This window comes from Tursiops truncatus, chromosome 14, assembly GCF_011762595.2.
Source record: "Tursiops truncatus isolate mTurTru1 chromosome 14, mTurTru1.mat.Y, whole genome shotgun sequence".
NCBI lineage: Eukaryota > Metazoa > Chordata > Mammalia > Artiodactyla > Delphinidae > Tursiops > Tursiops truncatus.
The window spans coordinates 9,191,715-9,217,514 of NC_047047.1; the positions used below are offsets into that span (position 1 = coordinate 9,191,715).

General features: G+C 52.3%; 2 protein-coding genes across 4 annotated transcripts; one reads left to right on the top strand and one right to left on the bottom strand.

Annotated features, from left to right (window-relative positions):
- Positions 1-788: 788 nt before the first annotated feature.
- CIAO1 (cytosolic iron-sulfur assembly component 1) lies at positions 789-7,049 on the bottom strand. Its single transcript, XM_019931104.3, has 7 exons — positions 6,766-7,049; positions 6,039-6,187; positions 5,764-5,875; positions 5,567-5,655; positions 5,124-5,325; positions 4,391-4,478; positions 789-3,500 (listed from the first exon to the last, which is right to left on the bottom strand). Exons 1-7 carry the CDS (start codon positions 6,902-6,904, stop codon positions 3,260-3,262), a joined length of 1,020 nt encoding a protein of 339 aa, XP_019786663.1. The 5' UTR covers positions 6,905-7,049; the 3' UTR covers positions 789-3,259.
- Positions 7,050-7,220: 171 nt separating this feature from the next.
- Positions 7,221-19,879, top strand: TMEM127 (transmembrane protein 127). Of its 3 annotated transcripts, none has more exons than XM_019931102.2 (4): positions 7,221-7,367; positions 7,790-8,107; positions 16,286-16,450; positions 17,465-19,879. In XM_019931102.2, the coding sequence occupies exons 2-4, from the start codon at positions 7,864-7,866 to the stop codon at positions 17,770-17,772; spliced, it is 717 nt and encodes a 238-aa protein (XP_019786661.1). In that variant the 5' UTR covers positions 7,221-7,367; positions 7,790-7,863; the 3' UTR covers positions 17,773-19,879. The 3 variants fall into 3 exon arrangements, with proteins under 3 accessions (XP_019786661.1, XP_073647200.1, XP_073647199.1); XM_073791098.1 differs by having other exon boundaries at positions 7,234-7,367; positions 7,733-8,107; XM_073791099.1 differs by lacking the exon at positions 7,790-8,107 and having other exon boundaries at positions 7,224-7,367.
- The last annotated feature ends 5,921 nt before the right edge of the window (positions 19,880-25,800 follow it).

Genomic DNA, 25,800 nt, shown 5'->3' on the forward strand with positions numbered 1-25,800 from the left:
AGGGGACACGGGTTCAAGCCCTGGTCCAGGAAGATACCACATACCGCAGAGCAACTAAGCCCATGCGCCACAACTACTGAGCCTGCGCTCTAGAGCCTGCAAGCCACAACTACTGAGCCTGTGCTCTACAGCTCACGAGCCACAACTACTGAAGCCCATGCACCTAGAGCCTGTGCTCCGCAAGTAGAGAAGCCACCGCGATGAGAAGCCCGCGCGCCACAACGGAGAGTAGCTCCCAGTCGCCGCAACTAGAGAAAGCCTGCGCACAGCAACGAAGACCCAATGCAGCCAAAAAAAAAAAAGTTTCGTTTCTCCAACCTAAGGATTATTTCAGCCAGTGAACTTGCTCACAGTGAGCACTTCTAGAGGACGAGGCCGCTCTTCAGTTGGGCTGCCACCTGCACCATTTCAGTCAGCGCAGAGGGAACAGTGTTGGTAGCTTCTGTTCAGTCAGGCTTGTGCCCTTGGTCCCTTCCTCTGTATCTGCCCTACTGCAGGAACTAACTCTGAACTTTGCTGGAGAGATCAACAGGTTAGAACTTTCTCAAGACCAGCAGTGTCCCCTCCCATAATGAGGCAGCACCAACTGGGTGCTTAAACCGATTTTAAGATCCAGATCTACAAATGTTTTTCTCAAATTCTTGCCTTCTGGGTTTTTTTTTAGGAATAAGTGTGCATAAAATTAGAAAATGATTCTGAAGGGTAATTTCCCTAGGTTAGCAGTTTTCAAATTTAGTCTCAGGACCCCTTTACACTACAAAAAATTAAGAGCCCCAAACAGCCTTTACTATCTGGGTTATAGCCATTGATGTTTATTTACTATAGTAAATGCATTTTAAAACAACAGTAACTTATGTTAACTTTTTATGAAAAACAACTTCCAAAACAAATCCAGGGAGAAGAGTGGCATTTTACATTTTTGCAGATCTCTTTCATGTCTGGCTTAATAGAAGACAGTTGGATTCTCATAGCTGCTTCCACAACCTGTTGTGTGTTGTGCTGACGTAAAGCTGAATTCACACAGATATGAAGTTGGAAAAAGGAGTTTTTAAATAGGCTTCTCAGGTAATTGAGTCTATGTGATGCTACGTCACCACTCCACAGGTGGCAGTTTCTTAAAGGCAATGTGGATCTGAAACCTTATCAATGAGCTTTTTATACTCTTACATTAAAACCCACTGGCCTTACACTTTTAATGAGTCTTACCCATGACTGATTTTATAACATCATGCATTAGGCATTTGGAAAATGCTCATTCACTGAATTATGCAAATCTTCCAAATGTCAATACATTTCATCCTACAGATCACGTTTGTTCATATCACCACCAGTCCCCTCAGAAAAGTCTAAGCATTGAGAACATGTCAAGCTCATGGCGGCAATACAAGTTTTCAAAGATTCTAATTTTTGCTTGAAAGCTTTTATCATTGGCAACACTATCAGTTTCCCTTGAAGTGAAAGGCTCATTCCGTTCGTTTTCTGGAAAATGTCTCCCAAATAGCCAAGTCTAAATACCATAATTTGCTTGTTCTTTCAAGTAGAAATGGTTATGCCATGAACAACACAGTTGTGTTGCACAACTGCTTTTCCTCAAGACAGCCACACCTCTGCGTAGCAGGAGTGCTCGTGTGTGCTTCCCGTCATTGCAGAACATGAGCTGTATGCTCAAGGGTCCAGATTTAATACAATTTATCTCTTATTAGTTCTGTTGAGGACATTTCTCAGGGAAGTTGGCAATTTTTTCACTGTGAGACCAAGGCATGGAGACACGACTGTAGTATTTGGTGCCATTGCCTTGCTTCCTGCCCAGGCATCAATTGCTGAAAAAATCTAGGAATTTCCAGTGACCGGCAGACCACATCTTGAGAACCACTGCTCTAGGTACTGCCCCAGCTGTCTTCAAAATCTAAGGTCATGATTTCTGTGGTGTAAAAAATCAAGTGAAGGCTGTGGGCTTGAAGACAGGCCTCAAGTCAAAACCCACTTGGAAGTGCCTGTCAGAGGATAACGTGAGACTAAAGCACTGACTACCTGTGCCAGTGTTTCTCTACCATTTTTTCATCATCATTGCCTTAAGGGGCCTTAATCGGCATCTTTTTACTACTCACCCCCACTATGAAAATCTAATACGACAGACCACAGCATATTTATGTACTGTGGTCCTTTTGAGGGCCACAAATTACTGTCTCTAAGATTTTTTTTTGCCCCTCACCCAAGACCCAATTTTCATCCCCACTGAGAATGCATGCCCTGTGGCCACCAATAACTCTCCCTTCTAGGGGTCATGTCCTCCCCATTTATTTCTCAGCACTTCCCGGCTGTCATCACAGCACATAACACAGAAGGTTAACGTTAAGGGTTTCGAAGGGAAAGCAGAGGTGTTTCTCACTCTAAACCAACCTACATCAAAAAATTTCCTTCAGGCCTTCCCTGGTGGCGCAGTGATTAAGAATCCGCCGGCCAATGCAGCGGACACGGGTTCGAGCCCTGGTCCGGGAAGATCCCACATGCCATAGAGCAACTAAGCCCGTGCGCCACAACTACTGAGCCTGCGTATTAGAGCCCGCGAGCCACAACTACTGAGCCCGCGTACCACAACTGAAGCCCGCGCGCCTAGAACCCGTGCTCCCCGACAAGAGAAGCCACTGCAATGAGAAATCTCACCGCAACAAAGAGTAGCCCCCCGCTCGCCGCAACTAGAGAAAGCCCACCCGCAGCAACGAAGACCCAACACAGCCAAAAAAAAAAAAATTTCCTTCAGTATTGACTGAATGTCTTAAATGCAAGGGTTTGCCCAGAAATTGAGAAGGCAGGACCTACTTCAGAAAAGGACTCACCATGGAATTCTTTCAGATTGTGAATGTCCTTACAAAACAGGACTTGGGACTCAGATGGATTATTTCTATAAAGCTTACAGTTTCAGAAAGGGCTGAGATATATCCCTCCTACGTATAGATATGATGATTATAAATAGTATACTCACCACCCCCCCCCCCCCCAAATTTAACACTGGGCCCTAAAGCAAGCAAAATCTGGCTTAAGTACAATAGACTGATGTTCTGTAGCTCTTTACCAAGGACTCCGTGTCAAAGGAGGGGAAGGAGTGAGTGGTTCTGTGGCCTGCACTTCTACCCAAGTCTGCATGGAGGAGGGCCAAGTTAAAGGAAGGTCAGGGATGCTCCTCTGGGTCCTCTCAGGGGCTGGGAAAGTCTTATGACATTTTCTGGGGAACCATGATTCTGTCCAAAGTCAAGGTGGCTCAGAGGCCTTCAGACAGCTGATATTTCCAGAAGGCCAACTCTCCATCATCACTGCAGGAGGCCAGGAGCCCCCGCTCCTTGGGATTCCAGGCCACACAGTTGACATCCTGGGAATGGGCCTGAGGCACGTGGGCCGTCACGGAGAAGGTGGGCTGCTGCAGATCTGAGCCAGGATCCTCCTCAAATACTCGGATGGCATCATCCCCACAGGCGGTAGCCAGGGCCCCTGTCAGCTGACACCTGGGGTGAACATGTGCATCAGTGAGTATGCAGGTGGCTCCTCCCTCCCCAACCTGGCAAATCAGGTAGGAGGGATTGGTTCTATAGTCCCCCTGGCCTGCTCCCGTCCCAAACTTCAGGCCTCAGCTATAAGTGTCTTATCGAAGAGTCTCCCTAACAAATATGTAGCCACAAACATCACCCCAAGCTTCAAGGGCTGCCATCTAGGTTTTCCTCCAATACAATTAACCTAAACTACATATAACTCTGAATTGCACTTTTCTCACTTGGAATAAGCAGTTTCCCTGTCATAAAGTATTCTTTGACCATTTTTTAAAAAGTGATACGATAGGCCACTGAATTCTACCATACTTTTTCTTGAGTCCATATTTGCTATTCCCAAATGTTTGCCAATATAAATAAAACTTAGATGCACATCAGGTTTTTTCATTATTTAGGATTATTTCCAAGGGATAGATTTTCAGGGCCAGAACTGCCCTCTGATCGACTCTCCTGTATGAATGGTGTCGTTCTTCTAGACTCCATAAGGGTAGAAACGGCCCTGTGGACTCATGGCTGGATTCTCCAGCCATGAATCCACAGTTTCAAGAATAAATATTTCTGGATGGTATGATGCTGTGTGACCCTCAAAGGCTGGAGCTGCCTTCATAGCCTGGAATCTTAACACAGGTGCAGGCCTGGGTCTAAGCCTGTCCCCGCTCCTGTGTACCCCAGACCGGCCAGCTCTGAGCCAGCATGGAGACAGTCTGGCCTGATCTGAAGACCTGAGGGTGGCTGCTCTCTATCCCCATGTATTCCCAAAGGTGAAAGGGAGCAGCACAGGCTTTTGACTTCTCTAAAATCTCTCCAATGGTTGGGGTGGCAGGGTGGAGGCGGTGGGGAGGTCTTACCAAGCGACATCGTAAATGGTCCTGGAGTGGAAGCCTGACAAGGTGCAGATACATTTCCAGCTAGGGTCAGAGCCGCTGCACGCCACCCCTGCATGACAGACTTCTCTTGAGCCTCAGGCATGTCCGTGTCCTGGGCATCTCAGGAGAGTATCTAACCCGCCCCAGAGGAGACCCTAATTTGCTGCGCCCCAGCCCACCCTCAGTCATGAGGCCTCATCTTCATTGCTCTGTCTCTGTCCTCACTGATCTGCCTTACACACTGCAGCCAGACTGGCATTTTTACAGCAGAATTCTGAGAAGCATATGTCCTGTTCCTCAAAACCCTTTTGCTGCCGACTACGTCTGATGGGTTAGCCTGCCTTTCAAGGCCGCCCACCAGCCAGCCCAACCCACCTCATTTCTCTCCAAACCCTTTATGCTTATGCTCCAACGACACGAGTCACTGTTCCTGGCATAAGTCTAGGCTGTCTTTACCTTCAATGCCTTTGCTCGTGTCGTCTGCACCTAGAATTCTCTTCTCGTGTTAAAATCCCGCACACTCTTTCAAGTCCAGATGAAATGGCCCCCCTTCCTCAGACGCTCCCGACTCTTTCGGCACGATACCTGGAGGCCTCTGGTGGCACACCTGCCTTTCTACCCCAGTCTCCTGGGACTCATCTGTGTGTCTCAGCCCCTCAGTAGACTAAGCCTCGTGAGAGATGGGTCTTCCTTAGCTCCCAGGCTGGGCCCTCACCTTGCTCATTGCCCGGTAGATACTGGTGCCAGATGCGCACGGTACGGTCATCACTGCAAGAGGCCAGGCGCTGGCCACTGGGGTCAAAGGCCAAGCTCCACACGGTGGATTCGTGGCCTTCGAGGGTGGCACAGCATACCCAGTCATCCTCTTCCTCCCGGTAGAGCTTCACTGTGTCGTCATAGCTGGCAGAGGCTAACAGCTGTGGGAGAGGCCAGGGAAAACACAGCACATGTCTGTAGGGCCCAAGAAGTGTCTGTGGTTCCAACATTTCTCCCTCCCAGGACAGGAAGTCCCAGGGGTCTGCTTTTATAAAGGGATTGATGTGTCTGGGTCACAGATCGAGATCCCTGGAAAAGCCAGGTTGAGGCAGAAGAGCAGAAGAAGGCTGGATACAACCCTCCACATCAGAATTCCTTCCCACCAAGATATCTGACTCTCACCTCCTGGCTCGGGTGCCAAACCACATGCTTGACATCCTGTGTGTGAGAGTTGAGGACACTAACACATTCATACTCGTCTTCTTCATCAACTGTGCAAGAGAAAAGAAAGGAGTCCTTGAGCTGACCGACCCTGTCAGGGACACAGGGGGAGATCTGGTGGCAGGTTCCCAACTGCATCTGGAGGGACCTGGACTCACCTTCCCAGACCCACACACTCTTATCTCGGCTGCAGGTGGCAAGGAGGTTGCCAGATGGGGCCCAGGCTACTGACTTGACCTCATTTTCATGGCCCTCCAGAGTGGTTACACACTGTGAACCGGGAAGAGGGACAAGAATCAGCAGCAGCTAAGACCCCTGCGGTCCTTCTCATGGGCACAGCCCCACTGGCCCAGGCTGGCTCATGTTCCTCAACCAGCCCTGGCTGGGGGGTCAGGGAACAGGCAACAATCCTGGTCCCATCCAGCCCGGTTACCTCAAAGTCATCATTCTTCTTCTTCCAAATGCAAGTGGTAGCATCAAAGCTGGCAGAGGCCAGGTAATTCCCACAGGGAGACCAGGCCACCTTCCGCACGGTGCGCTGGTGGCCTTCACAAAGGACAGATTTGCAGATCCAGCTGTCACCTAAAAGCAGAGGACAGGCCAGGCTCTGGAGCTGGGTGCACGAGAAAGTGCTGAAGCATATCAATGCCATTGGGTAATGGGGACCAGTATTGGAGCCAAGCTGGGGGGCAAAGCTCAGTGGGTGTGTTTAATAACATGCTTTCAGAAAGTCAGTATATTAATTGACTCCACTTCCTCTGGAGGTATCCTTCTAAGTCAAATGGAAGGAGTCACCCTCCCAATTTAAAACTGTCAATAGCGCCCAAACGCCCTTGGGATAAAATTTAAACTTCATCATCTATAGCAAATTACTCTGCAGGCTACTTTCCTTCTTCTCTCTGCATTTTCCTACCTCAGCAACTATCACAATTCCCTCAACAGTTTCAGCCTATTGACATTTTAGCTTCTAGTATTTGTCGACTCCTTTGCCAGAAAAACCTTTCTCAGAGTGGCTAAGGAGGCCCCTCCACCCTCTCCCTTGGCCTGCGACCCCCGTCCAGGGTATGCCTGCCCCGCAGGCTGCGCACTCCCCGAGCCTGGCACCCACACCAAGCGCACGTAGACCCCTCGGCGGCAGCGGTCGCGCAGCCGGGCCTTACCCTCCCTGCCCCAGATGCGGACACTCCGGTCGCCCCCGCACGAGGCCAGCAAGGTTCCCGCGGGGTTCCAGGCCAGGAACCAGCAGCGGGAGTCCGGGTGCGCCAGGATACGGCCAAGCAGCACCAGCGAGTCCTTCATGGCTGCCCGGCTCAGGAAAAGGCAGAGGTGAGCAGAGCCAGCCGCGCCGACTGCGGCTCCCACCAGGCAAATCCTCTTCCTCCTGAGGGCCGGGGTCCTCCTTGGAACTAAAGCACCCGCGGCTTCTGCCGTGCTGCCCTCTGGGAGTTGTAGTCGGCCTTTCACTCCCCCCTCCCCCACAGCCCCCACCCCCATCGGAAAGCATCACGGGACTGCCTGAAACTACAAGTCCCGTGAGGCCTTGCGCAGGGAGCCGGCGACGCGCCCGGGCTGTGTCGCGCGCGGGGGACGGGGCGGGGAGCCGGAGGAGGCGGGGGCAGAGGTGGAGGAAGCCGGAAGTGGATCGGGCCCGGGTTGGTTCGGGCGTTGCGGGTTTGTGGCCTGGGATCGCTCGGACCGTGGCAGCTGAGGAGCCCGTGACGGGACGGAGCGACGCCATCCCGGCACTGAGGCCTGCTGACCGGTGAGGATCAGGAGTCGGTGAGGGGTGGGTCCTCTCTGGACACAGGTCGCACCCCAGATCGCTGTTCCCAGATCCTGGGTCCCCGATCCCTGCGGCCCAGCCTGGTCCTCCGCCCCTCGGCACCCTCTGGCCAAGACTCCTAGGCCGGGTCTCTCTTCCACCACTAACAGATAACTCCGCCCCAGCCCCTCTCCCCACTCTGCTCTGCCAAGATCCAGCGGGCCCCCAGCCCTCTCCGGGTCATCATCCTGCACCTCCGCAGCCCCACTCCAGGGACCCTGTCCCCGCCCCCCGAACCTCTGCAGCTCTCCTGTCTCTGCTCTGCCCTCGGTCCCACCCCCATCCTCCGGTGTCGGCCCTGACAGCCTTGCGCCAGCCTCACCTCTGCGAACCCAGCGCGTTGCTCTCCTCCCCCCGGACAGGCAGGCTCTGTGCGCTCGGCGGAGGTCGGCGGCGACCAGCAGCGACCGCGGAGCGACGGCGGGCGGCCCCGGGCATGTACGCCCCCGGAGGCGCAGGGCTGCCTGGCGGGCGCCGGCGGAGGAACCCGGGAGGCAGCGCTCTGCCCAAGCAGCCGGAGCGTAGCCTGGCCTCGGCCCTGCCGGGTGCCCTGTCCATCACCGCGCTGTGCACTGCCCTCGCCGAGCCTGCCTGGCTGCACATCCACGGTGGCACCTGTTCCCGCCAGGAGCTGGGGGTCTCCGACGTGCTGGGCTCCGTGCACCCGGACCTGCTGAAAGGTGAGGGCGCTGCGCGCCGGCCCTCTTCTTTCTGGACGACAGGGCCTCCTCGGTAGGGTGCCGGCTGGAGCTGAGATAGCCTGGGGCAGGCACTTGGTTGAAGGAAACAGCCCCATTCGTGCCTGGTGTTCATGCCCACCAGGTGGCTCTGTTTGGGGTCCAGCCCCTCATTAATTCTGATGTTATTCAGCCAAGCACCCACTCCTCAACGCCATGCTAATCTGGACTGCTATTTTAGGCGTCTGCCGGGCGAAGGGCGCCGTATATGGAGAGAAGATAAGGGTGCTAGGCATCACAATCAGCTGTCTCCTTCTGAGGAGCCTCTGGGATACAGGAAGGTTTCTTTGGGACAGCCTGATTGATGGAGAAAAAGGAACTTTTAAATATGGCTAGAGTTTAAAAGATGTTTTTGAGTTGTACAGTAATTTGATTGTTGTTAGAGACAAAGGGAGTCTATGGTATTTTCAATAACCAGAAGTCAGTTCCATTGCCACCCTCAGTAAAACAATAGGAATTTGGTTCTTGGAACCCTCACAAGTGTGCCCGAATGAGGTAAGTTTGCTTTGTTCGTCATCCTGCTTCTCAGCCAGGGAGGCAGAGGAAAGGGGAAAGGGACCGTGGTCTTTACTGGACCCAGGGGAGGCCTGTAGCTCATCCTGCCCACCCTGTCTGTAGTAATGAAGGGTAAAGGCTGTGTGGTGTGGGGGTCAGGATGGCACTGCCTGGCTTTTACAGAGAAAATGGTCAGTGGATTCCAAACAGCCCGTAGTAACAGCGGAGTTCATTACCCGCAAGGCCTTTTGAACCATTCGTGAATGCTTTCTCCCTGTGCCACTCCCTGGCTGTAATTCATTCCAGATGTTTACTGCCCCATGTATCAGAAGCCCGTCCTGTTAGATATCTTCACGTTGCCTTTTTACGGATTCAGGCTCTGGGATTTGGTGAAAAGGTCAAGTTTTCCTTTGGAGAACTTGGATCATATATACCACTTATGCAGGTTGTGGCTGAAAAGCCGTATCCTTGTGGCCTAATCTTGTCTTCCGCTGAGAGTTCTTTTGCTGTTTTGCATTTCTCTTGAGTCTTTGAAGCTTTAGGATGATTTTGTAGAGAGCAGGTTGGGGGCTTCTGGTTTGTTTCTAGATTTCACCTTGATGATAGCTTTCTCTGCGTTGGCTCATTACGAGCAAAGTTATCCACACGATGGAGGCCGTGTGACGTGCAGCTTTTTCTGTGGCGTGTAGCTGGTGACAGAAAGCCCATCAAGCTTGAGCTGAATGGTTTTTCCCTTAGCGTGTTCCCCTGTACTTGCCTTTTTTTGAGGAACAGCTGCCACCTTTCCACCGCTTCACCCAGACCGTGGCAGTTGATCGATCCCCTGATGGTCAGTGTTTCAAGGGCTTGGTGTCATTTCCAAACTGGGAGAGAGTTCACGATGCTTCTCCATTTCATTTCATTCCTAGGGAGGCTCTTAAAATTCATGCCATGAGGGGAGGGGCCGTCTGATCCCGTGTCCTCATTCCAAAGGTCCAGGAAACTGGTGTCTCAGAGAGGTGAAGTGATCTCTCCAGGGCCACACAGCTGGGAGTGGCATAGCTGAGTGTACCTCACCGTTGACTCCAGTTTAAAGTGACGCTGTCTCGTTTATGTTTTTTAACCTTTGCTTTACTTCAGCCGTCATAAGGAATGATCTCACGATCGTTCAGTCCACTCTGGCGTGCATCCTTGTCAAAGCCATGTCAAAAGTAAGAATAAATTCTTGGTGCAGTTCTCCTTTGTTTACACATATATTTACCTCTTCTGAGAAATTATCCAAGCCAGGTTTTGTGTTTTCTAAAGCACGTCGCCTTCACCTTTACATTATGCCTGCTCGTGTGTTTAGGGATCTTAACCCATGAATAGTTTCGGCCTGGTTTTCCTTGGCCATCTTCTTGGCCATTACAAGCTGGGAACACTTGGTGTCCATTAATAAAGGAGTTGACAGTGCTACCTCATGAGCTACCACAGAAGAAGGCGAGGAATCCAAAGGTCCCTGTTTCTCTTCTTCTTCTTTGTACCAGTTGGCTTTTCGGTGCCCAGTGGGCCTTCAGATGTATGCTATTCTGTGGGATTGTACTGAGCCTCAGGGCCTGGCAGATACCCTAGCATGGAAGCCTGGGATATTCCCCATCTCAGGAGGGAGCAGAGCTATGGGGTACAGATCCGGTGCCTGTAGATGCTTCCAGAGGGAGAACAGACTCTGCCAGGTCTCTGCAGGCGACAGGGAGTGGCCAGGGCCAGCAGGCTTTGGGACGGTGTCTTCCCATTTCTTGGCCCCCTGCCTGAGTGCCAGGCATTGTGTAAACCCACTTCACGCCTGGCTGTAGTGTCTCCTAAACAACATCTTTATTTGGTAGGGACTGTCATCACCCCACCCCCCGCCCCAACACACACACACACACACACACACACGTCTCGGGCTCAGGGAGGTCAGGTCACTTGCTCAGGGACACACAGCTGATCTGAGTGGTGTGGACTCCACGCTCACCACTGTACCTTAGCGCACACTGAGCTTCTTTCTCCTTCCATCAGAGCTGTCCCAGGCCTCTTATTTCCCCATTCTAGCTGAGTTTTCATCACAAGCCTAGGCAAAGCTGCGTCTTTTTATTCCTCATCACCTTACGTTGGTGAGCTGAGGCAAAGCCACTCATCCTCCCGCTGTCATTCCCAGAGCCCTTGAAGGCTTTAACAAATGCCGTTGGCTTAAAAGATCCACCAGAACTCTGCCACTCCCCTGCTCCTCACAAAGCTCTTCTTCAGTCTGGGCCCGGGGTGTGGACAGAGATGTGCCCAGACCGATAGTGGCCCCCAGCAGGAGAGCCCAGAGAATCACTCCTTCTGAGCCCCAGTCCCTCTCTGCCTCTCAAGCGTGCCCAGCAAAGGGCAGCAGGGACCACAGCCTCAGGAAGCATCTCTGGAGAATGAGGGAGTTTAGGATGTGAAGTCGGGGGAATCACGGTTGACAGCAAGCCACAGGAAGATCAAGGGCCTTCCAGGAAGGGCCGGAGTGTCTGAGGGGTGGTGACCGATGCAGCTGGCATTTCCCAATCCCGTGGGGCCTGTCCTCAGAGGCAGCTGGGCTAGGACCATTGGTATCTGTGGGATGACCCAGCCAGGCACTGGAGGGCCCTCTTCGAGTCTTGTGTCAGAAGCCTTGGTTGGAAAAAAAAGTCACACCGGGCAGTGGCTGCGCAGGTGGGTGCTGGAAGGACTGGGGCCCCCGGGGACGTGCCTCTGACTCAGGGACTCCAGTGAGGGGGGAAATAGGAGACGGGACAGAAGGGAACTGGCCAGAAGCCACTTGAAGCGTCCTGCCTGCAGCCTCTTTGGGTCAGGAGGGGTGAGAGCCATGGGCAGGTAGACAGGAAGAGCCAGGGCCTTCAAAACAAATCCAGCCCAGTGACTTACCAATGACCTTGGGCAAAGTCAGCTCCTTGGGATCCTGTTACACAGCAGCTGCCCTCTTCCCCAGTGACTGGAGGGAACAGTCAAGCAATAGTTACCAAAATAAACAGGCCACACAGCACAACTGGGGGGTAGGATGTATTCTGTCTTACTGGAGTGTAGTGGGTGCACCACTGTTTTGTTTTTTTTAAACAATTTTTGTTTGTTTATTTGTTTGTGCCACACGGCTTGTGGGATCCTAGTTCCCCGACCAGGGATCAAACCTGGGCCCCCAGCAGTGCAGCACAGAGTCCTAACCACTGGACCACCAGGGAGTTCCCTGCACCACTGGTTTGAGTTTAAAATTAGGACCCTGCTCCATGTGCCATTTCTCTCCACAAATAAAGTAACACACATGTAACATCTGAGGATTTTGCTTCTCTTTGGTAGCCCTCTCAATGGAGCAGATATTCATTGCCCTCCCTGCCATACTGATGTCTGACAGGGAGGAAAGAAAGGGACATTGAGATCCCGACCCCAGGAGAGTCTGAGCTGGGTTCTAAGCGTGTCAGGGATAACGCTGCCTGTCTTCCCTGTGTGCTCTGAGACCGCTGAGGGATGTAGGGCAGGCTCCTGGGGTATCTCTTAGCATCACTCCAAGGAAAGTCCCCACTTGGCTTCCCCGCTGAGCCTGAAGGTTTGCTCAGAGCTTTGGAGTAGAGAAAGGCAGAAGGCGTCACGTAGAAACAAAACCTGTTTGAATTGTGGGTCCAAAGCCCCTTCTCTGTACTGCATTGTCACCCTGGTGGCACAGGTCCTCAGTCTGGCATTAGTGGGCTCCTCCTTTGGCCCACACTGGCTGACGTGTGTGGACGGAGCAGTTTCTGTGTAAGGAGGAAAGGCACGCCAGAGAAGAGACACTGCTGTGGCCGCCCAGCGCAGAGGGAGTGGGGCGGCTCATCCCCAGCACTTTGTGCTTTGACCCTCCCCACGCACCCCTGTGCAGGCGGGGCAGGTGTTATAGCTTCCCTTTGACAGGGTGAGCGCAGAGGCCAAGGGCATTCAGTGACTTGCTCAAGGTGACATACAATCTGTGGGAGAGCTAGGATTGGGTGCCAAATCCAGTGACTTCTGCTTTTCAGAGCCAGACTCTGAGGACTGCAGAAGCTTAGACCACACCCAGCAGGTTTTGCCCAGTAATTCCCAGTATGAGTTCCTTTCAAACCTTTTAAGGTTTGCTTAACGACCCAAACCTTTTCTGCCTAGAAGAGATTTCATGCTTCCAGCTGTTCCCTTAGTGAGCTCAGCAGCTGCTGGCACTGGCGATGGCTCTGCCAGCATTCATAGCCACCTTTGACCTTTCATTCAAATACAGCTCTTTAGGATTTGATTGATTAGCTCCAGCGAGGAAAAATTAAAACGGCTAACCCTGGTGCTAACGGCTAACTCACGATGCAAGGGAGCCTGACCCGGATTTGGAGTCTAGCTCTGTGCCGTGTGACCTGCAGGAAGTCACTTAACCTCCTGGAGGCTCCAATTCCTCATCTGAACCATGTGATGAATCCCCCAGAGTGGAGTGAGGCTTAACTAAGATGACGTTTGCCCCATCTGCGTGCACAAGCAGGAATACCTGGAGAGGCACACAAAAAACTACCAACAATGTTTGTCTCTTGGGAGGGGCAGCTGGACATCTGTGCAAGTCCTCCTTATTCCTAAGATAAGTGTATTCTGAAACATAAGACACGTAGAAGTGTATCCAGCGGATGTACGTTTTAAAGGATGATAATCAAGTGAACATCCTATACTCACTTATGCAGCCAAAGATAGTATTGTTGAAGCCCTGTGTGTTACATTTTTCAGTTAAAACTAGTTGCTAAATTAAAACGGAGTTGAGGGCTTCCCTGGTGGTGCAGTGGTTAAGAATCCGCCTGCCGACGCAGGGGGAACGGGTTCGAGCCCTGGCCCAGGAAGATCCCACATGCCATGGAGCAACTAATGCCCGCGTGCCACAACTACTGAGCCTGTGCTCTAGAGCCCGTGAGCCACAAATACTGAGCCCGCATGCCACAACTACTGAGGCCCGCGCACCTAGAGCCCATGCTCTGCAACAAGAGAAGCCACCGCAATGAGAAGCCCGTGCACCGCAACAAAGAGTAGCCCCCGCTCTCAGCAACTAGAGAAAACCCGCATGCAGCAGTGAAGACCCAATGCAGCCAAAAATTAAATAAATGAATAAATTAATTAATTAAAAATAAACAACACTGAGTTGACTTTAAGTACTACAATTAAAGCATCACTCAGAGGTCCTGGTCACGTTGAGTAATGCTGGAGGAATCTGAACACGGCCTGCTGCAGAGCGGAGTGTGATGTAAGCCCCTATACCCTGCCACTCGCAGGTTATTCTTGGAAGCACTAGAAGAACACTTTCGTCCTGCCCCATCCCTGCCACGTGCCACGTGGACCCCAGAAGAACTGTCTCAGAGAGCTTTCAGCAATATTCAGAATGCAGCCAGGAAACAGCCCCCGTCTCCAGGAGCTTTGGTTTCAGAGAGGCCCTGTGGGTTTCTAGACCCCTTCAGGCCCGCAGGACCGGATTAAATGGAGGCTGGACCTGGTTGCTGGCAGAGCTAATGCACAGGCAAGCCTGCTAGCAGCAGGCAATCCCTCAGGCTGGATGATTGGGCCCCAAAACAGATGGTTAGCTGACAAGAGAGTGACAGGTAGCTCTGAAGCCAGATCAAAGCGTATGAATCATGTGTGGGCCCAGGCAACATCTGCCTGGTGAATTCTGAGCTTGAGGCGGTAGGGAGTGCACGCTGTCACAAAGGCCCGGGGCCTCTGCATATCTGGTCTGGTTTTTCCGCGTGGGAGGCTGCACCCTCTGCCCAGGACCCCATGATGCCGATCAACGTCAGTTGATTTGAGGCTGCTTTGTTGATCTCAGGTGCCCTCTCCAGGTTTTCGGACTCTTCTTCATCAGTTCACCTCCCTCTAGGTCCAGGATCAGTGTTTCTTGGGGTGTAAGGCTTAGGCCCCCTGCGCTGCTGGTAAAAATCCAGATTCCTAGGCCCTGCTCCAGACCAAGAGCTCAGAATCTCTGGAGCTTGGGAACATGCTCTCAACCAGCACCCTGGGGATTCTCCTGTGCACGAGAGAGTGATAACCACAGTCCAACAGCCTCTCAGCCTGAGATCAAAACTCAGGAAAGCCCAGCAGGCCAGGCTCCTGAGGAGAACTTTCAGCCAATAAAGCTTGTGGTTCCCCACCTCCAAAAAAAAAAAAACTCGGGAAAGGAGCCTACAGTGTAAGTCTTGCCAGCCCTTTTCAAATTTTCCCAAATCACTTGGTGACCCATGGCCCAAATAAAAGAAGAACTTGCCAGTGGCTGAATAGAGGAAGTTAAGGCCCATTTCCTACTTTTTATCAAAGCTTAAAATGGTATCTTTTTGGACCAGCCTTTATTCTGTCTGTGTGTTTCTAGAACTGTGGCAGTTTGCGTAGATATCAAAGGGAGCTGACAGTGTGTGGTCTAGATGGAATAAAAAAAAAAAAAGAATAAAGGAAAGAATGGTATTAAAGTCCTAGAGGGAAATGTAGGTTGCTTGATGGGGTCTGGTGTGTAGCTGTCCTCCTGGTATCTTTCACTATGACCCTGGGGGCTCTTTACTCTTTGAATGTTGGGTCTCCTGTTTTAGTATCTTCCTTTTTCTTGGATCATTCCCTCATTTTGGTAGAGCGAGCACCCCCCAATGGCTTTGCCCTCATTTTAGAAGGTATTTGGGGCTGTCAGTTTCTGAGCCTTTCAGGCTTTTGTGGTGTAAACCTAGCTGCTTCTTACCTTTTCCCATTTCCGGCTTATACTTCAGTTTATCTATTCTCTCAAGTCAGTTCTAGTTCTGAGTCCCGTTACTTCCCAGTTTCCAGAATTTTGTTTTGCCCTTCTTCTCTTTGTGTGGGTTTATGTCTTAATTTTTTTTTGTTGTTTTAGTAGGGTTCGGGAGGGAGCAAAAATAAATGTGGAGGTCCAGTCTACCAGCTTTCCCCATCTATTTAGTCCTCTCTTGTCATTACAAGGTTCTCTAAACTGCTTCAGCTTCTTTTTGAACAAAAGGGTTGTGAGTGAGTGACTGGATAGAGCATGGACTTGAATGGGCCTCTGGCCTTCGTCCCTTTGGCTTTTCCTGCCAGCCCAAAGCATGCTTTAGCAGAATGGGTTAACATGTCTGATTAATTGTCAGGATCCTTAAAAATGGTTAGGAGAGCGTGGCAAGTACAGTTAACCCTTGAACGACAGTGGGGTTAGGGATGCTGACCCTCCCAGCAGTTGAAAATCTGTGTATAATTTGTGTAATTTATAGTTGGCCCTCCGGAGCCGTGGTTCCACGTTGCAGATTTAACCAACCCCGATCGTGTAGTACCGTAGTGTTTACTACTGAAAAAGAAGTCCACACATAAGTGGGCCCTCACCGTTCAAACCCATGCTGTTCAAGGGTCAACCGCACACTGAAGTGGAGCCCTGCACTTGGACTAGTCTTGTTGGAAAGGGAGGAAGGACTTGAGGCACACGGGAGCAGTGACCCAGGGGTCCTGTCTTTGAATAGGGAGGCTCCTCCACCCCCTCTGCAGCCCCACTGGGAGCGGGAGCTGAGACCACGCCCCCCTCCAGTCCTCCCCTGGCTCGCCGGCCTGTGGTGGAGGGGGGGCTTCCTGCCCCAGGGTGCTGCCCGGGAGCCTGAGGATCTGCTCCTCCCCCTACAGATTTCTGCATGAATCCCCAGACAGTCCTGCTCCTGCGGGTCATCGCCGCCTTCTGCTTCCTGGGCATCCTGTGTAGTCTCTCCGCCTTCCTTCTGGATGTCTTCGGGCCCAAGCATCCAGCCCTGAAGATCACCCGTCGCTATGCCTTCGCCCACATCCTCACAGGTAAGCTCGGGCTACTCCCAGTCGGGGAGGAACTGCCACAGGGCGGGGGCGGCATCCTGTCTGGAGTTGCAGGTGGGGGCGAAGGGGTGTCGTGAGCAGACCCTGTTCCCGACGCTCATTTCAACTCTAGCCTTTCGCAGAGCGCTGGCGTGTGAGAGCAGCTGGCTTCCGTCATTTGCACGTATGCCCGCCAGGACCACAGACCCACTCGGCTGAGCTGTAGGGAGGGAATATTGTTAGGATTGACATCATGGCTCTCTAAGAACAGGATGTGAAGCTCAGCCAGGCTCATGGGCCTGGAAGGAGCAAGGGAGGAACTACAGTGTCTCCCTGTGTCTCCCTGGAGTACATGGTCTCAGATTCTCTCTCCCCCCCCTCCCGCTTCCCTGCAGGCCAGGCTTCTCTGCTCATACGAGGCTTCTCTCCTCCCTCGTGATGGGGCTGCTGTGTTGATTTGACCTAGGGTATCAGCGACTCCAGCTCCCAAACTGCACGACCTTGTCTATTCCGCTCGAAGCACCCAATGACTTCTAGCGGCCCTAGTATCCCAATTCCAAATTCTTTTTTTTTTTTTTTAATATTTATTTATTTGGCTGCACCGGGTCCTAGTTGTGGCACGTGGGATCTTCATTGCCACAGGCAGGATCTTTAGTTCTGGCATGTGGAATCTTTAGTTGCGGCATGCGGGATCTTTAGTTGTGGCACATGGGATCTAGTTCCCTGACCAGGGATCGAACCCGGGCCCCCTGCATTGGGAGTGCAGAGTCTTAACCTCTGGACCACCAGGGAAGTCCCCAATTCCAAATTCTTAAGACAGAGAGAATCTAGTTGGCCCGGGTGGGGTCAGGCCTCTGTCTCCCGCCTCAGCCACAAGAGCTCCCCCTTGCAGTGTCTGGGGCCGGGCAGGTTCTCTGAAAATGGGGTTTGGGTAGAGAGACTGCAGTTGATTCCTCAAGCATCCTGGCTGCGGGGTGCCTGCTAACCCCCTTTCTCTGCTGTCCCTCTGTCCCCCAGTCCTGCAGTGTGCCACCGTCATCGGTTTTTCTTACTGGGCTTCCGAACTCATCCTGGCCCAGCAGCAGCAACATAAGAAGTACCACGGCTCCCAGGTTTATGTCACCTTTGCTGTTAGCTTCTACCTGGTGGCAGGCGCGGGCGGGGCCTCAATCCTGGCCACAGCAGCCAACCTCCTGCGCCACTACCCCACGGAGGAAGAGGAGCAGGCGCTGGAGCTGCTCTCAGAGATGGAGGAGAACGAGCCCTACCCGGCAGAGTACGAGGTCATCAACCAGTTCCAGCCGCCCCCGGCCTACACGCCCTAGTGCCAGCCGTGGGCCCTCCTCCTTGGCAGCCCTCCCCGCTCTGCAGTGCCCTCCACACCCAGAGGTGCTCCTTTCCCCAGCGGGCCTCACCGGGAGGATCCTGACCGTCTTCACCAACCTTCCCCGGGAGAGACTCTGCCTTTAGCGTTTGTTCATGGATCCCCGCTCTCAAAACCTGGGGTTCACTGGTTTTAGATAATGGCACTGTTTCCCTTCTTTCCACCCCCCTCTCGTTCCACAGTCACTCGTCATTACCAACCAGGGATGGTCGTACACGTTTTCCCCCTTCGTGGGCCCTATCTCTGAGACTGAGACTTTCCTTGGGGAGCTGTTGACAGTGGACGGTCCCCGCTAGAAGAGGCGTCCACGGGGCCCAAGGGAAAGGGGACCGTGCCCTGCGGGCTCGCCTCATAGCTGTCCACATGTGCCCCACAGCGTAGCTCTGGGCTGAGCCCTGCCCCTGCCCCTTCTGGGAGTGCCCAGTACCGGGCTGCCCGCTCTGTGGAATTCTCTGCACTTTAGTCTTTGGACTGCCTGTCACGTGTGTTCTGGTTCTGCAGGGAGAAGGGGTGGCTGCTGGGAAGCAGAGCACGTGCTCTCCCTGACCCGTCCCTGCCTGGTGGCCGGCGCCCTGGCGTGAGCCTGAGGCCCCCCGGAAAGGATCAGTGTGAAGGGGGCCAAATCTCCCCAGCCCTGTCACCTTTTAAAATGTGAGTGGTTTTAAAAGGGAAAAACAAAACTGAGCAACAACACCAATACTCTCTTTTTAAACTAGCGACAAGACTGTCATCGTCGTCCTTCAGCTATTTAGCCCGTCCCTTCTGGCCCTGCCATGTTTGGGGCCCGCAGACCCCTCCAGCCCCTGGTAGTTCCTCCCAGAATCCCTCCTGGCAGAATGCAGCCCTCCTCCCTTGCCCCCTCCTCCCAGTGACCACGGCTCCCTGCGGCCTTCCTGTGGAACCCAGAGCCACATCAGCCTGGCTGGCTGGCCAGCGTGGTGCTCCTCAGGACCGCGGCACTGAGGCATAACCTGGCCTCCGTGCAGGAACAGGGGCTGCAGCAGGGCAGGGAGCCCGCCGCTCTCCACGTAGGAACTGTGACCAGGGGGGCCCTGCTGCATGAGGTGTCAGAACCCCCTGTCAGGCGAGCTGCCCTGGCTGTGCCCTTCAGGCTCAGTGTGTCCCCTAGACTGTGAGCTGAATGTACGGTCCACAGGGACCCTTCTTGAATGTACTCTGGTCTCACAGTGTGCTGCCGGCTCTTTCTTGCCCGGCCATCGCTCTGGCCGTTCTGTTGGCCACACGTGGCTCTGGATCGGCTGAATTTTCTGCCCGGAGATATGGGGCATAAAGTGGGAGAAACCGGAGAGACCTACGGTGTGGATCCAAATGGCCAAGCTTCTTTGGAATCGGTGTCCAGTGTTGAGCCGAAAAGCAGATGGATCCCCGTGTCCTTCACAGGCGATAGACAGAGTAAGACTGGAACACGGACACCACTGTTGACCTGTGGCTAGACGGGGACCGTCATGTCCCTTGTCCTTCTTTGGCCAGACTGCCTGAGGATGTCTGGACAGACGCCTGTTTCGGTGGTGAAGGCCATGTCTGCGCCTGAGTGAGCGGCCACGTGGGGTTCACTGCGATGCCAAAGTGTGTCCCATGGTGACTCTCACACTCTTCTAGACTCTTCTCTTAGGCAAGAAAGACTGCCGTGTGATACCTGAGCACAAAGCCGAGGAGCTAAATTAAGTCTTGACTTGCTGTAGAGTCTGAGTTTGGCAGATTTCCAGGGTGCAGCCAGCTCTCTCTGACCCTGGGGTTCTGAGCAGGCGGACCAGGAGACCGGGCACCGAACACGCATGCCAAAGTGACCGGTCGTCTCATGAGGACCCAGACATGACCCTGTGGACCGTTCCGCGTGGTTCGGAACCCACTTTTTATTAGCTACCCACTCCTCTGGGCTTTCTTTCTCTTTTCCCCTGCCCTCCTGACACTGATAGTTTGTCATATAAACTCCCTTGGTTGTGTTCCTTTTATTTTCTAGAAAAAAAAAATTAAAAGCAAAACAAAACAAAAAAACCCGAAACCACAAATAAGAATATAAATGCCAATGGCTCCCTGTCCTTTTTCTGTCGCAGCTTCCCTGAGTTGGTTCGTTCCCTTCCTCTTAGAGAGGCAGGAGAAATTGAGGAAGTGTGAACGTAATTTTTAAAAAGTTAGAAGGGACTTGAGTGTGCCTGCTGCATGCAAGGCATCTGCACCTAAATGACCCTCCTAATCCTGACAACTTCCGCACCGAGGTCCCAAGGCTGGGAGCCATAGGTGCTTCCGCCCAAGTCCTTGATTTCAGACCCTGAGCTCTTCCCTCTGCATCCTGTGAGCTGCAGGAGAGAGCGTGGCTTCTGAACTCCAGCCCTTGTGCGGAGAGAAATAGACTTCTGCAGGGCCAGGACTTGCAGAAGAAGCTGCACTTCCTTTTGAAGCCACGGGAAATGACCACTGACTTCCAGGGAGAGGTGTGTGAGTGCAAACGGCTCCAGGAGTGTAACGTCAATGCCTCCAGCAGTTACCCACGTTCCCTTCGTCCATTCACACCTTCAGCCGACACGCTGGGCCCCAGTGTGCATCACAGTGAAAGAGCTCAGGGCTCCCCTGGAGGAGCAGCCCACTTGGGTTTCTGTTTTTATTCCCAGGAAGAATACGTGTCTTTCTCGGGAGCTGGGAATGGGTTCGCTCTCTCATTTCATTTCATTTCAGACATTTACGAAAGGCGCCTTGTGTACAAAGCACCGTTTAGGCACCGTGAGAGAAATGTGATGACCTTCAGGGGCCCTGTCTCCAAAGATTTCATATTCTTAGCCCGGGAGGTGGACTCGACCACGGAAAGGTAGAGCGAAGTAAGTGGTCTACTGGACAGCTGGGAAAAGTGCTGCGCCCAACGGGGAGGCTGGTTCCTACCTCAGGGATTACGAGAGGCTTCCTGGACGAGGCAGCCTAGTGTAAGAAGGTGTTTGGAAGTGGGGTGGGGGGAATTCCTGCTGAGGGAAAGCAAGAACAGAAGCACACCTGGCGGCCAGGACGTGGTGAGAGAAGAGGCGAGAAAGGCAAGGGGGCCCCGTTTGAGGAACTAAAAGCAGTGGAAAGCCCTGGAGGGATTTTGAGAAGAGAAAGGAGGGTTTATTTGAAGGACTGGTGACTGTGAAGAAGGGTCAGTCTGGTGTCCAGTGGAAGAGTCTGAGGGTGTGTGGAGTGGGGGACGGGTGGGAAGTAGGGTGGAGGCCCGGGCCCTGAAGAGCAGGCCCAGTTGGCCCCCAGCGCCTGGAGTCTCAGCCAGGTGACCGAGTAGGGAACCCAGGAGCCCCAGTTCCTGCTGACCCATCATGCGATGCGAGGCGGAGCCAGAGCCGCAGGCCTAGTGGGCCGCACGCATGAAAAGACTCGGGATGTGAAGGGCAGCAGGGGGAGAACCTTGGGGAACAGAGGAAGAGGTGGTTGTGTCTTGGGGGAGAGCAGTTTTCTCAAGATCACTAGAGAATCTTTTCAGCTGACATCTCGCCCACAGCTGTCCACGCTCTCAGCCACTAAATTAATGGGTCACAAAGCTCTGTCCCCACAAAGGACCTTCCGATCCAGCTGTCAGGAAGGCAGCCCCTTGAGACTGTAGGCTCAGCCTTGAGACAGGAAGGCTTCATGGAGATGGAGACACTTAACATGGGCCTTGAAGAATGGCTTTCCTGAGAGAACAATGTTGTCAGTGGAAAGGGACGGGCTTTAGGGAACACCGAGCTGGTGTTTTGAGCAGTGATGACACCCACTGGAGGGGCGTGATTAGGTGGGTGGACCCAGCCTATGTGGGTCTGGAATGTCAAAGTTATTGTCAGAACACAATTGCAAGATACGGAACTCTTAACACAGAGCCATCTTAATTAAATGGAATTTACTGGTTCCCATAACTGAAAAGGTGACTTGGCTAGATCTTGGGACTCAAACAATGACGTGAAGGCGTGATTTCTCTCCGTCTCTCGGCTCTGCTCCTTGGTCAGGCAGTCTCTCTCCAAAGGTGGTGAAGGTGGCCCCCGGCAGCCCCAGGCTGACACTAACCTCTCGTTTAAGGACCGGGATGGGTCTCTTTTGCCCAGCTGAGATCATGTCCCTTTCCCTAAACTGTGGCCAAGGACTTGGAGCTTCATCCTGTCACCGGGGACATGGATGGTCACACACGGGGTCTTGGATTCAGAGATGGCGTCACCAGTGTTGGTTGGGATGTGTGAGCGTGAGGGTGAGGCCTACACCAGTCAGAGATCCTTGCTGGCATGAGCCTACGAGGTGGAGACGGGATGCCTGTAATCTCCCCCTCAACCCTCCTCACTGTGACAATAGGACATGTGGCCACCAACCAGCTCTGCTCTCTCACAGAAGCTCCGTGTGTCCTATCTTTCTTGGAACAGGTCTGGGCCTTGAAATCAGGCTTGCCCACCTTCTGACAGGCAAACTGGGCCTTGATTACCCTGGCCCTGTCCTCAGGAATTGTGTCTCTTCCTTCTCTCTTACACTTGCCCCTTTCTTCCAGCTCCATTCCCGGGCCCACCCAGCTTCTGACTTTCCCGTCTTTGTTCTTTTCTGCTTTGAGCTCAGTGCTTCTCTTGAGTGGTGCTTGGCACCCCTGAAGACACTGCCTGCAGGCATCCTGGCTGTTTGGGGGAACTACCCACCTAAACCCAGTCCCACCCCCCCCACCCCACCATCTCCATCTGGAAGTCAGCCCAGTGGGATGGGGAGGGAGCAGGCCCCAGCGCATGAGCAGAAGGCAGCGGGGCTGATGCCACGTGCCAGCATTAGGGTACGTTTTTGCATTAATTCCTCAGAACTGAAATTTCTTCTGATCTTGGAGTGATGCCTTCTTCACCACATGTTCAGTAGCTAACATACGTCTCCCCCAACCTTGGACCTACGTACTTCAGAAAGATGTTGAGAATTTGGAGAGAGTCCAGGTAAGCATTCTACGTCGATGAAAGATGGGGAGAAAAGTAAACAGCTCTAGAGAAAAGGATGGAATAGCAATCTGAAACGTGTGAGGAGATAGTTACCAACAAGGTGTGACCTTTAAAAGGCACTGCTCTCTGGGACTCGGTTTCCTCATCTGTAAATGAGGGGCTGACCTGGATGACTTTAAAGTTCCTGCCATCCCTAATCTCCAACTACCTGAGAGGGGGATCCCACCCTCCAGATCCACTCTGAGGGATCAAGAAGGAATGACTTTGAATTTATTTTAAGCATTTAAAAAATATATATATTTATTTATTTGGCTGCATCGGGTCTTAGTTGCGCCACGCAGGATCTTTCATTGCGGCACACGGGCTCAGTAGTTGAGGTGCATGGGCTCTCTAGTTATGGCACGCGGGCTTAGTTGCCCTGCGGCATGTGGGATCTTAGTTCCCCCGACCAGCGAGCGAACCCGCACGCCCTGTGTTGGAAGGCGGATTCTTAACCACTGGACCACCAGGGAAGCCCCTATTTTAAGCATTTAAAAAATAACTTCGTTTTGAAAAAAATTTGTACTTGCTAAAAAGTTGCAAGAATGGGACAATGAATTCCCATATACCTCTCAGCTAGATTTACCAACTGTTAACATTTTGTCACATTTATTTTTATTAAGATATAATTCACCTACCATGAAATGCACCCTTGTGAAGTATAATTCAGTGGATTTTAATATATTCACAAGGTTGGGCAGCCATCGCCACTAATTCCAGAACATTTTTCTCACCCCCCAGAGAAACCTGTGCCCCTCAGCAGTCACTCCCCATTCCTGTCCCTGCCCCAGCCCCTTACAGCCACTAACCTACCTTCTGTCTCAATTCATTTGCCTATTCTGGGCATTTCCTTTAAATGGACTACGTGGCATTTTGTATCTGGCTTCTATCACTTAGCAAGATGTTTTCAAGGCTCATCCATGTTGTAATACGTATCAGTCCTCCATTGATTTTTATGGCTAAAATTCCACAATAGGTATATACCACATCTTGTTTATCCATTCATCAGTGATGGACACGTATGTTGTTTCTGCTTTTTGGCTATTGTGAATAATGCTGCCATGAACATTTCTTTTTTTTTTTGGCTGCACCGCATGACATGTGGGATCTTAGTTCCCAACCAGGGATTGAACCCGTGCCCCAGCAGTGGAAGCGCGGAGTCTTAACCACTGGACTGCCAGCGAAGTCCCAGCCATGAACATTTTTGTCTTTGTGTGAACATATGTTTTCAGTCCTCCTGGGTATATGTGTAAGAGAGGAACTGCTGGGTCATGGTGACTCTAATTTTATGTTCCTATCAGCAATGTACGAGGTTTCCAATTTCTCCATTTTCTCGCCAACAGTTGTTTTCTTTCTTTATGTTGAAACCTCTTTTCTGATCTTACCTAAGTTGAAAAATGACTAAAAACACAAATTGGTCATGCAAGAAAGGAATTTACTGGCTTAGGACCAGAAAAGTCAAGTAATGCAGTGAATTCAGGGGCTCCACAGGTGCCCCCTGACCACTTCACTCTTTCAGATCCACTCCTGGAAGCTGGCTCCGTTTCCCAGCCAGGCTCTTCCCTAATGGTGATACAGGGGCTTCTTAGCTTCAGGCCTTCCTCAGAGCACTAATTTCAACTGAAAACAGAGCAAGCTCTCTTTCCCTGAAGTTTACAAATGTCCCAGGGTTCACTCTGATTTGACCAACTTGGGACTGACCTTGTTCCTGAATGAGTCCCTGCGGTTACGGGGACCGGATGCCCTGACCGGCTTGGTCTAGGGTCATTGTCAACCACCCCCACGCTGGGAATAGAATCACTCGGATGAGAGGAGGGAGTGGGCATGGGAGGTGTGGTTCCATGAAAAGGAAATCAAAGTACTTTCACTAAAAGAAGGGAAAACGGAGGCTGAGCAGCTGAGACAGTGTTTCCCAGAAACGGAGAGGATGCCGGGCTTATGAAGCTTTCCCCTCCCCCGCAGGGTCGGGGCTCCCCTCGCTGGCGCCCCTGACAGAGCCTTGTCTAACACCCCCATTAGCACACTCATGACATGGCCTCCTCATTGTTTGTTTCCAGGTCTGTCTCCTTAAGTTACTCCCTTCTTTCTTCTCTGTCTCAGCTGATCTCCAGTGTCTTCTCTTCGATCTTCTCAGCTGGGAAGGGAAGGAAATAAGATAGTTACCCAAATAATGGAAGGTCACTCTAGAGATACGCCAAGAAGTGCAATGGGAATTCAGAGAAGGGCAAGATTGAAGGGGTCAGGAAAGCTGTTCTAAGGTCTCTTTAAGGGTCTGAGAAATAAAGGAGTTGCCAGAGGCCAAAACATCCCCTTGATTATTGGTAGAGAGGCTGGGTTGGTGGACATAGTTTTAGGTCTGTTCACTAAGTGGGCTGCTAATACAAATCCCATAGTGACGCCGATTAACCCACCCAGTCGTGGCAACGTGAGACCAGAGAAGGCCTCCCCTGACCCTTGACCCCTGTGGAGGTAGAGCCCACCTTGGCAAGAACAGTGGGATTCTGTACCCTGCGGGCAGCTCAGTCCCGAGAGGACTGAGGAGTGGAGGGGTGGCGTTGGCCTATGCGTGACCAGTCCCCGCACACCGCCACCAGAATGGTCACCTTTCACTTTCCTTGAGACAAAGTAAATAAAGAGGGGTATAGAGAGGACAGGAGTATTACACCTAGTGGAATTCCTTGCACGTGGAAGGAAACGGGTAAGGTTTCCAAAGGTGGAAATGGCCTTATGGAAGGTGGCATTTAAGATGGGTCTACCTGGGTCCCAAGCAGAAGGGACTGGAGAGGCTTCAGGCCAACACTCTTAGGTGCAGTTTCTAGTTGCCCCTTTGTCTCATGGCCCTAATGACTGCCCTCACACTTGCCTCCTGGCTGGGCTGCTCTAGTGCAGCACCTCTAGACCCTGGTACTTGGGTCTTGACTTGCTTGTACATGGTTGTGTGTCTCTGTACCCAAAGATCCTATCCCAGTCCTACACTGCAGTGAGTGGTCCATTGCCAG

Bases quoted from the DNA above. Each gene is read 5' to 3' on its own strand.
- TMEM127 (XM_019931102.2), top strand. From the start codon at position 7,864: ATGTACGCCCCCGGAGGCGCAGGGCTGCCTGGCGGGCGCCGGCGGAGG. The intron at 8,108-16,285 runs GTGAGGGCGCTG...CTCCCCCTACAG, and splicing joins GCACCCGGACCTGCTGAAAG to ATTTCTGCATGAATCCCCAG. The intron at 16,451-17,464 runs GTAAGCTCGGGC...TCTGTCCCCCAG, and splicing joins CTTCGCCCACATCCTCACAG to TCCTGCAGTGTGCCACCGTC.
- CIAO1 (XM_019931104.3), bottom strand. From the start codon at position 6,904: ATGAAGGACTCGCTGGTGCTGCTTGGCCGTATCCTGGCGCACCCGGAC. The intron at 5,876-6,038 runs GTAACCGGGCTG...CCCGGTTCACAG, and splicing joins AGAAGAATGATGACTTTGAG to TGTGTAACCACTCTGGAGGG. The intron at 5,656-5,763 runs GTGAGTCCAGGT...TCTCTTGCACAG, and splicing joins GAGTGTGTGGGTCTGGGAAG to TTGATGAAGAAGACGAGTAT.